Source organism: Heliangelus exortis, chromosome 14 (assembly GCF_036169615.1).
Source record: "Heliangelus exortis chromosome 14, bHelExo1.hap1, whole genome shotgun sequence".
Taxonomy (NCBI): Eukaryota; Metazoa; Chordata; class Aves; order Apodiformes; family Trochilidae; genus Heliangelus; species Heliangelus exortis.
In genome coordinates this window covers 4,654,018-4,664,875 of record NC_092435.1, presented here as the reverse complement: position 1 = coordinate 4,664,875, position 10,858 = coordinate 4,654,018, and the positions used below count along the sequence as shown (strand labels likewise).

General features: G+C 42.1%; 1 protein-coding gene across 2 annotated transcripts in view; it reads right to left on the bottom strand.

The window, feature by feature from the left end:
• Window positions 1–1,189: 1,189 nt before the first annotated feature.
• Window positions 1,190–10,858, bottom strand: part of SLC6A14 (solute carrier family 6 member 14) — a 44,055-nt gene continuing 34,386 nt past the window's right edge. For both annotated transcript variants that reach the window (XM_071758280.1, XM_071758279.1), the window contains 10 exons: window positions 10,281–10,416; window positions 9,728–9,860; window positions 7,776–7,916; window positions 6,594–6,822; window positions 6,384–6,509; window positions 6,163–6,281; window positions 4,902–5,001; window positions 4,554–4,663; window positions 3,321–3,488; window positions 1,190–2,732 (listed from right to left, as the gene is read on the bottom strand). In XM_071758280.1, coding sequence (XP_071614381.1) covers window positions 2,583–2,732; window positions 3,321–3,488; window positions 4,554–4,663; window positions 4,902–5,001; window positions 6,163–6,281; window positions 6,384–6,509; window positions 6,594–6,822; window positions 7,776–7,916; window positions 9,728–9,860; window positions 10,281–10,416 — 1,412 coding nt within the window. In that variant the 3' untranslated portion in view covers window positions 1,190–2,582. The remainder of the gene's footprint in view (window positions 2,733–3,320; window positions 3,489–4,553; window positions 4,664–4,901; window positions 5,002–6,162; window positions 6,282–6,383; window positions 6,510–6,593; window positions 6,823–7,775; window positions 7,917–9,727; window positions 9,861–10,280; window positions 10,417–10,858) is intronic.

Sequence of the window (10,858 nt, the reverse complement as noted above, 5' to 3'; positions counted from 1 at the left end):
TAAAAACCCAGATCTGAGGCACTCTGATCACCTGCTCAGCCCAGAGCATCATCCCTTACCAGGAACACTGCACTGGTTGGCACCACTTGTGTTTTTAACCCAACAAACACCAGGATTTGGGGCACTGGCCTGTCTGGGTGAGGTATTCCTCAGCCTGCCTCCAGAGCAGTGCTGGGGAACACCACTCATTCATGTAACCTTCAGGGGCTTTTGAAAAACCCTGCTGGGCCAGAGCTGTCATGAGTGAGGAATACAAATGCTAATTCCTAAATACTCTGCAGATGCCAGCAGCCAGTTCATCCAAAGAGAAACTGGATGCAGCAGGATGTTAAACATGCCCACATGGAGAGGGATCCCATCTCTTCCAGGGGCCAGGAGAGCAAACCTTGCCTTCAGAAATGAGGAGTTTTCTTACACTGAAGGAAGGAGAAACCACCAAACATCATACCCACCTCCTGACAAGATGTCTTCTGTCACTCTTCTGGGGGGCTTAGATGATACAAGGTTATGAAAACAGTTCCTAGAAGCCCACATGAGAAGTCCAAAGTGAAATCCTGAAAGGAACAATTGTGTGCAGCAGCCTGGGCTTCCCCTAGGGCTGGCATTAACCTTCAGCCTCTCTTCTGCCAAAACTTCACTGGGTTTTTTCTGAAGCTGGTTTGCCCAGCCTGCTTCCCCACCACCTCTTGGTGCACTCTCATGTGTTACTTAACTTCTATCTCCTTCTCAGAGCCTGCCCCTTGCCAGGTATGAGCTGCTGCCCACTATGGCAGCTCCACTGGATGGTGCCCTGGGGGATAAACACTGCAGCTTTGCAGCCCAACCTCCTTCCCACTCCCAGCCTCTCCACACACCAGGGCCAGCTAGAGCACCATTTTCTGCTGGTGTGTGGGTTGGCCATGATGCTAGAGCAGCTGGAGTGCAGGATATGGGTCCTCTTCACCAACTTCTGTTACAGACTCTAATCCTTCATTCCTTTTTATAAATTTCTGTTCATTTAATTTGTGTATTTTCTGAGCCCACTCTATAACAGGCCTAGGTCTTAAGTTCTGTAACAAAAGGCTTCCTGGAGGTTCAGATTTCCAAAAGTTTAGGATTATGGAATAATTGGTGGTACTTCCCACCAACTGCCCACCCCCAAGTCCATAGAAAAGGTTAAAAACTCATATTCCAGCTCCAAAACCATTACAAAAAGAAAATGACATTTTATTTGCCATAAAGTATTGATTTGTCAGAAAACAGCAGTACACCAAGGCATGCAGCTTGGGCAACAAGCCACTACCCACACTTCTTCATGTCAAGAAACACTGACAAAGCCCTGAGAGGAAGTGAGAGCTAGAAACCCTGCTGTGTTGTTCCCAAGGAACCATTATCACAGTAAGAGAGACATTTCTCAGCACACAAAATGTGTTCATTCAATCCACAGGTCTTTTTTCCTCTATCAGGAATTCACTTGTATTAGGAGCGAAGTCAGGTTCTTTTAACTTAACCCATTAAGTTAAGTTCCATTTCCAAATCCACTACAAACTTCCTAATTTTTCAATAATCTCATGATTTTAGCAAGTTTTTGAGTAACACATTACAAGGCAGTTCTAATCTTCACTTGGGGTAAATTTTGGCTTCTTTTAGCTCTACACTGATAACACTGATTATTTTTAAAAGCACTTTTGGTCTCCTTTGGAAGGGAAAACCTAGGCCTCAGTGACAGATACAGAGAATAAAGTGATAGTTAAAGTCTGAGTGAGCATAGGAGAGCACCAGAACTCATGTTATTTCATTCTGCAGACCCTAATGACAGACCATGGAAACATGGAATTTTTGAATTAAAGACAGATGAATGCTGAGAATATGGAGTGACCACAGAAGATTAATCCTGGGGGACTCCAAGGAGAATAATGAGAAGTAGAAAGAATCCTGGTTTTCACCATGTTGAAGTCTTATTTCCTGTAATGGCAATTTTTTGCCACTCAGTATTTTAGGTGCACAGACAACACACACACACACACACTGTAGTCAACATCAAATCCTGAGAAGCCTTGCAGCACTGAGCAAGGCTTAGAGAGAGAAAAATTAATCCTGTTCCCTGAGCTACAGTGCCAGGCAGCAACACAGCTATTCACCTCCCTGCTGACTGCACATCACTGAGGATGGCAAAGCACAGCAGAAGGAAGTAACTGCTCATAGCACATGGGGGCATGAAAGCACAGTACCTTTTGGCTCAAACTTCCTCTAGCTGGGGAGCACCAGAATATTTCTTTGTTCTCTTTCACACCCGTATCTGCAGTCCAGCTGGATACTGGTTGGATGGGGTTAAGCATGCCCAGGCTATCAGCCTGGAGAGCCTACAATGCTTTTTCCTACCCTCTTGAACTAGGTATCAGTGGAGATCTCAGTGTTTGATTTACCTGTTCCTCCCTAAACATACAGCCCTAAAAAAAAAAAAAAATAATAGAGCTTGCTTTCATTTGGGGGCTGGGTTTTGAAAGGCAGAGGGCTGATTTGTATTTTGTTATTGTTGGTTTGCATTGTCACTTTCTAAGAGTTAAAGAAAAAAAGACACATGTATCATCCAAATGGCTATCTCACTGTTGAGTGTATACGAAGCCAGACACAGTAGGAATCTCGTGTTCCTTTTCCTTTTTAGGATCTACAATATGGCTGTATCTTTCTCCTCGATGACATTCCAGGTAGGGACCCCAGTTTGCAGCAGGTCTGCAGCAGCTTGCAATGCGCTGGGAATTAAAAAAAAAAAAACCAAGAGTTATTTGCTGTCTTACCTCAGTAGGGGTATTTTTAAAGTTCAGTAAATTTGTAAGTCTGACATGTCCTGCAATTCAACAAATGGCAAACAAACAGCCAAAGTTTTTTAAAATTATTCCAGTTGCTTTCTGCAGATTCAGGACTCTGAAGTGAAACAAGCAGAGGAAAGCTGGGACCGAGGGGACTCTTGAGCAAAGGTTGGCAAGAAGAGCACACCCCAAATCTCAGACTTGTTTATTTCTGTGAAGAACAGGAGGCAAGACTCCAGGAAATAACATAGGGACAGAAAGTGACAGAAATTCTTCAGATAATTTAAAGCAGCTGGAATAACAGCAGGGACCATGAAAATCACTCCTGAATGTGTGAGTTCACTCCCAGAGAGTCTTCTTATAAAAATCTGTTAGGATACACTTGCCTCTAATGCAAGTACAAGAGGTGTATTTTGGTCTGAAAAACTGAATTAACAAAACCTCAAAGTTTTTGAGAAGAAAGCACAGACATTCCTGCTAGTGCCAAGGAAAGTAAGACTTGAGGTTATGACAGCTTTTTTGTGCCCTTACCTGGAAAAGGTTTCCTTTGGCTTTAACTATTTTAAAAATAGCAACAATGGGAATCCAGATGACACAGAAGATAATCATGCACCAGCCAACAGCAGTTCCCCAGGCTGGATATACCACTGAGCCATAAGTGGGAGGTGAAAATGTGACCAAAGACCAAACCAAAATGGCCTACAAAACAATGGGGGAAAAAGATTAAGAGAGAAAAGCTGATTTCCAGCTAACTTGAGCCTTGAATCATGTTTTCAAGTTGGTTGATAAAGGGCTATCCAGAGAATCTGCACAGTTCCCTCTTGCTTCTGAGTATGGGAACAGTTGTGCAGGATTTGTTGTTGAGTAATGGCCAAGCAGTAAGACTGAAGGACAAGACTGAACAACACTGGTGCATCCTAGCATTTTAACTACATCTGTGTTTAAACAGAATGTGATCTCTAGGTTCTGTTGAAATCTCATGTTGGAGAATTGCTGCATGAGCCCAGTACCTTGCTCTGTGTGTTTTGTATGTTCCAAATTGCATTATATACTGGAATATGGGGGGAAATATCTAAGATTAAAATTAGCAAATATTTCTGCAGAAATGATACCTTAGAAGCAGCATTTTCTAAACTGCTCCTGGATTTATTTGGGGTCTTAATAAATTCTCTCATTGTATGGGGGGGCTGGAACTAGGTGATCTTTAAGGACCCTTCCAACTGAAACCATTCTATGGTAACATAATCCAACCATCTACACTCACAACTAGAAGTGCAGGAGTAATGAAAAATTGAAACAGACATGATAGCACATAAAAAAGTTTCAGTTAGACAAGGGAACAGCTGGACATCCAAAAGACAAGGGATATCCAAAGAGCAAATCCAAGCCAGGGATCTGTGTCCAAAATGGGATCTCCCTCAAAGGAGAAAAATCTAGGTTTTTTGAAAGATTTTCTCAGTCTGAAATGAAGATAATACAGATGCTAAGATGAAGAATCTGGTTGTTCTGCTACTCTTCAGGGCATAGAGCCAGATCACTAGCAACTGATCTGAAGGTCCAGCCTCTCCTAAAGAGGACCTCAAGGAGGGGCAGTAGGTATCAGAAAGCACACATAGCACCCAACTTGCTTCACTGGCACAGCCATACTCAGTCTTTATACACAGGGCCTGGATGTTCAGTCCCTGAATCTTTGCACAGAAACCTCCTTGATACCCAGTGACTGCATTCTGTCACACAAAACACAATCCTCTCATCTATACTCACCACTAGCAGCACAGGAGTAATGAAAAACCAACACATTCTCCACCACAGCCAGAATAAACATCCCTTCTTTCCAATCATCATTTCAATGTCTGCAATGAACCTGTTTCCTCCTGTTGAAAGACAATCAGAGGTTGCATTATAAAGCAGGTGCCTCCCTTGCAGGTGTGGTTACTCAAAAGGAACAGAAGAAAGGCAATGGTCAAGGTCAATTTCTCCAGTTCTGTGGTAACCATTAAAGCTTTTAAGTCAGCTAAGTTATAAATGCTTTATTAGAGTAATTAATATTTAATATACACTGTGTCTGGGATGGCACAGTCAAATAATGGATTTTCAGTGCAAGTAATTTACCGTAAATGTAAACGATGCCTATTATCTCCAGGACAGCTGCAATAAGGATTCCCCATCCAGCACAGAAGTGATCTATTAGGTTAACCCAGTAAATTCCTGCCTGTAGAACAAACAACAACGAGATAAAAATGTACCCAGTCCCAGTAACATCTTTATGCAAATAAAATAAGTTGCATTGTGCATGCCAGTTTAACTGATCACCAGTCTGAGCTTTTAAAATTTCCACTTCTCTAGGTTGAGAACTTTATTTCAGCTAAATATCTCTGTCAGGTTGAAAAGCACATCTGATGAAACATTGTAGATCTGTATATTAATAACAAGGTGTGTATATATGTGCAAAGTATATATAGACAACCAAGAGCAAAATGTAAATTTGGAACTTACTCTATTAAACCTGATGCTAAAGTTTTAATACTGAGCTACAGCAACATCTATACCACTTATCAGTTCTGGTAGGCTTGTATACTCCTACATACTCAAATTTTCTATGTGGGTTAAACACAGCTTAAACACCAGCACACGAGAGCAGGATCACAGAGCAGGAAACAAACCTTAAGCATTTCACACCCTTACACAGTATTTCCTTCACAAGCTTCCCTGCCATCATGTTTCATAACTTTTGTTTACCATACAGCTATTTACTCACCACAATTATCTTTATATTATCAGTTTGACAGAAATCTGCTTTTCTAGATGGAGTTATAGCAATCAGTCTTTAAATCTATAAAAGCAATTGCCTGAAGAAATTGACACAGTATACTTAAAATTCATTTTATGTATGTGTGTTTAAATATATATACACACAGGAGAAGTAACCATATGATCTACATATGCTTGTGAGCTAATAGGGTTTTATTATTTCAATAGGCTATTTCTCAAATTATGTCCTGTTTGGTAGTTCTGATCAAACAGATCCCATAGGCATGGATCAGCAATACCCACAGTGCTGCAGACACACTGTGTGTGCTTGAGATCACACAAATCATCTCCTGAACCTAAGAGTGGGTTGATGGTTCACAGATTCTGTACATGCCATCTATTTAAAAGCACATCTCAGTTCAATAATCACAGAAAACCTTAGGTTCTTCAAAGCTTTCCTCTGGGACTCTTATTTGCATGTTCAGGCATACTGGCAGAATTCAAGAGTCTCTCAGATCAAAATCCATGCAAACAGGAGGTGTTACAAAGGAAATTTTGACTTAAGTTCATTGCTTGCAGCATAACTAAGCTCACAGACAAGAAAAAGAATGTAATGTCTTACCTGAGTAACACAGATGAGACCAAGAAGGAAGAGCAATACGCACACACCAAGGGTTATTGGGATTCTTAACTTTTTCATCACTTTGGGATATATGTCTTGTATAGTGGTTGTAAGTGTTTCTGCAAAAGAAAGAAAGAAGTGGGGGTTTTGAGCAGAGGCAGCAGAATTAAGAGAGGTAATGGTGATTCAAAAAGTCACGGGTTACTTAAAATCCCACTCACCTATGGTGGCAAACTGAGAGTCAAGGCCCAAGAGCAGAAGCATGAAGAAAAAGAGGAAGGACCACAGTGGAGAAACTGGCAACTTGGAGAGAGCTTCTGGGTAGGCTACAAATGCCAGATCAAATCCTGGAAAGTAGTGGAAGGAAGGAGGTTATCATCATGCCCTGGTCAAACCAAGTCCTGATACAGACAGTTTGATGGTCAACCTACCTGAATCCACGACCTCTGAGACATGTCTCTCGGACACGAACGCCATATGTCCCAAGATGGAGAATATTGCAAACCCAGCAAATACACTCGTCACACAGTTGATTACACAGACTAAAATAGCATCTGAGTAGCAGTTGTTGTGGAACTTATTATATGAAGACAAAGCAACAAGCCCACCCCATGCCACAGATAGGGAGTAGAATATCTGGGTGGCTGCATCTTTCCAAACCTACCAGAAATAAGAATATAGGAATTACTTTCTTACTTGCAGTATGTATCATAAATATTAAAGTCTGCCCTGTGTTGAAGCTCCAGGGTTTTTCTACATGGAGCCTGAACATCACATCCTATTTCAAACCAATGTTAGATTAGATGGGATGTAGCACACTGGTGACTTTGCAGCCTTAAGCACAAACAAAATCTTCTATGATTTACAAAGGTCACATCTTGAGTATGTTGCCAAATATTTACATCTTCCTTGTCTAGCTCGGAAGAAGACATTTCATTCATTTATTCACATATGAGGGTTGTCAAGATATGAATCTTGTCACAGTGCCAATGAATAAGCAAAACCAGGACCTGGCTGGAGGAATGAGAACTTTCACATGTTTCCTCTTGTGTCGGTCACAACATGACCCAGACAATCCATTTCTGCATCTGCTGCAAATACTCACAGCCAAATACTCACATAAAATTGGGAAAAACAAATATTGCACTTAATGTCTGTGTTTGATAAAACTGAACTAATGTTGGCATAAGCCAGAACAAAAAATCCAGGCTTCCTTTACACAAGGAGCCCTTCTTGATCCACCTGATTTCCCAATGTCATTTCCCAGGCAAGGAAGATCCTAAATGTCAAAATCAAAAGCCCATCCAACCTGCTGATGAAGTCCCTTGAAATTATCATCAACCAAAGCAAGTGGGACATGTGCAAGAGTAATGTTTGATCCCACAACACAAACTTCATCAGCAGGCCTTGCTAAGATGTAACCAGAAGAGCTGCTCTGAGGCAATACCACAGCTGGTGTGGCAGGGAGGGGGCAGAGGGTGGCTATTTTTTAGGTTGAGAATAGCTTGGACTTTGATAGAGTAGGAAGGGGCCTGGATGTCCAGTAGAGGAAGACTGCTGAAAAACCAGAACCCAGCTTCAGATACAAAATGCAGGCTGACACCACCTCTCACCTCTGCCTCCATCAGCTTGGTGATGTTGGACTGTTTCCCAATATAGTATTCAATGCCATCCAGAGCACCTTCCAGGGTGGCACCTCGCACCAGCAAGATGAGCAGGATGACATATGGGAAGAGTGCAGTAAAGTAGACAACCTGAAGAAAGAAGAGCAGGGATACACATTAGAAATGAGAGGATGCACAGCCCGTGCAGGAGGAATGGCCAAGATTTAGGCTAAGGTCTGCTGGTACAAATGAAAAACAGGCAGCCAGGGAACTGAAGGCATGCCAAGCACTAAACCATCTGGCTTAGCCGGTTCTGGAGTTGCATTCCAGCAGAAGCAGAAGGCCCAAGCCACATATCCACTTTTCAGATAGTGCTTTATTAGTTGCAGAATTTTTTTGACATAATTTACTGCTGTAGCAAGGCCTGGACTCAGCTACCCCAGAGGTCTCTTGCAAGGCAATGCTTCTAGCAAATGTTGGTTGAAATTAGGTGATCAGGATGGAATTATTTATTGCTGAGACTCGGAAGAGCAGAGCAAAACTAAACAAAACAAAGCCATGTTGAAGGCTTTCTTTACTAGGAATAAGGACTTTCGGGTTCTCTCAGACACAGATCTTCATTTTTTGCGTACACAGTTTCTAGTGCTAATGGATCCAAGCCAGAACTAGGGCTAAGCAGTGCTGTTAGCATGCAGGCTACATTCAACAATACTCTTGTTTCTTGAGTCTTAGTTTCAGTGTTACACAGACAGATAATTGACCTGGTACCACTGGTTACACCAAGCCATAGCATTACACCATCATATGGTGAGTCTGCTCTTTCTGAAGACCTCCTTCATCTTTGCTTGGAACAGTGAATTTCCCTCCACTCTTCATCTTTGCCTTGTGCCTGCCCAGCTAGATTTTTTTGAATCTTACCTTACTACTCAAAGAGGCTTACCTGTGTGCCAGAAGAGAAGTGACAGCAGGAAGAGCAAATTGCCAGGAACCCAAAGAATGTGAGTGGAAGAGGAGCCACGGGACAGAACAACTGTGCCTGGGAAAGCATCAGTGCTCCACTCTGAAGTGCTGAGACAGAGGGTCGAAAGCAGAACTTCCATCAGACTAAGGAAAAGCAGACACCCAGTGAGGAGCCAGGGAAAGGTACAGTAACAGAAGGAATCAAAAAGAAAAAAATAAACCCCAGTGCAGAAATGATGAGAGAAAGAATAAAGGCAACAAGGACTGGAGAAGTAAACAATGCAAGAGATGCAATATGAAGGTAAGAAAGGAGCATGGGGAGGAAGGAACTAATCCAGGAGAAGGTACATAGGCAGAAAAGAATGGAATTCAGCCTGCCTGACAACTGGAGAGGAGCTGCCCCAGCCCAAGGAAAACTCCAAGCAGCTGTGGTCCAGTATGTGGAAATGGGAGCTCAGCAGAGCCAGAGTCTGAAAACAAGCTCTTCTGGACCAAGTCCCTTAAAGTAACTTGAAATCTTAAGTACAAACAACATGTCATCATCTGGTAGGAACCTGCACATGCACAACTGTTTGCAGGACTTGACCTGTATTGTCCAAACATCTCAACAAGTCTGGAGGTTCAAATAATTATCAGGTTATCGGGTGTTCCCAGGGTGTGTGCCTGAGTGTGCAGTCACATAACACGTCTGTCACAGCAGCCCAGGTGACTCCAAAAACTCCCCTGGAGTCACCTGCATGACAGCAAGATCCCCAAATACATGGCAGCCCTGGTGGAGCTAAGAGACCCATGTGTTAAATAAATGCTGTGTAATCAGCACTGTGACCATATTTTATGTAACTGCTATGAAGTTAAGGAGCAGAAAAAAAGTCTTGAATCTGAGTCCTACAGAAGGTAGTGGGTTAGGACTGCATCCCACCTTGTGCTAACCTTTTTGAGTCCAACTGACCTTGAAGGGAAGGATAAGGCCAAAAGTCTGCTAGGTGCACTTCCTAACTTACTTTTCCAGAAGATTTTATTCCTTTAAACAATGCAGCTCCAACAATCATCCAGGAGAGGAGGAGGCAGAGAGCCAGGTACCACACGATGTTACCAGTCTCATCCAACCCACTGGAGCGCTGAAGAGTCACTTTACTGAAAGCACAAAATGCTGCAATGAGAAGAAGGTGACAGAGGCACACACTGATCCTCTTCAGCAATTTCTTGAAAGAAAGTGATCTGGTTTCTGCAGATATTACAAGACTCTGTGGCAGCTTACATAAAGATGCTAAGTAGACCCTACCAGGACTCCAGAGAAGACTTCTTTAAGCTGGACTATTTTTCAGTCTGCTATAGGTTGACTCATTTGCTTGTTTATTTATTTAAAAAAAAAAAAAAAAAAAAAAAAAATTAAGGGCCCAGAACCATCGAATGAACTTTAAGCCTCTTTTGCACAGAACTCCATGCCTCCCCACTTGACTAGACTGTTTCTGGACAGCAAGATAGGGCAAAAAGAGAAGATGTATTAAAAAACCACAAGGCATTTTTAGCAATTTCTTTAAAATGTTTACTTACTTCCAGTATTGCTCACTGGGAAACTGCACTGGTTTGTAGTTCACGGTGCCATCGATACATGTGAGATTGTGGCTTACAATGAATGAGTAGTTTGCATGAATGATTTCTCCATCTAAGGTTGCATTACAGTCACTTACTAAAAGCAAAAAAGCAAGCCAGAGAAAGAGAATGTTAACACAGTGTTGACTATTACAAAAATCAGACCATGTTTTCTAAACGGTTACAGCTTCAGTTTGCCTACTAACAGTCTCAGAAATAAGCCTGATTTATCATCTGCAGTTGTGACTTTGTTACTTTGACTGTAAATCAGAACACCAAGAATCTGTTGTGCTCAGCTCCACCTTATCAGCAAGATTAATTGCTACAGAACCGAGGAGAGTTAAGATTGTAGCCTTGGTTACCCTATAGAAATCTTTGCCCCAGACCAGTGCTACACACAGATCAACTTCTAGCAATTTCATCTTTTTATGGCAGAAGGCTTATTGGAGCTATTTAATATTGTCCTTAGTTGGGGGTAGGATCTGTTTGGTTTACTTTGGGCTGGGACTTTTTTTTTTTTTCCAGAACATGTGGTAAAG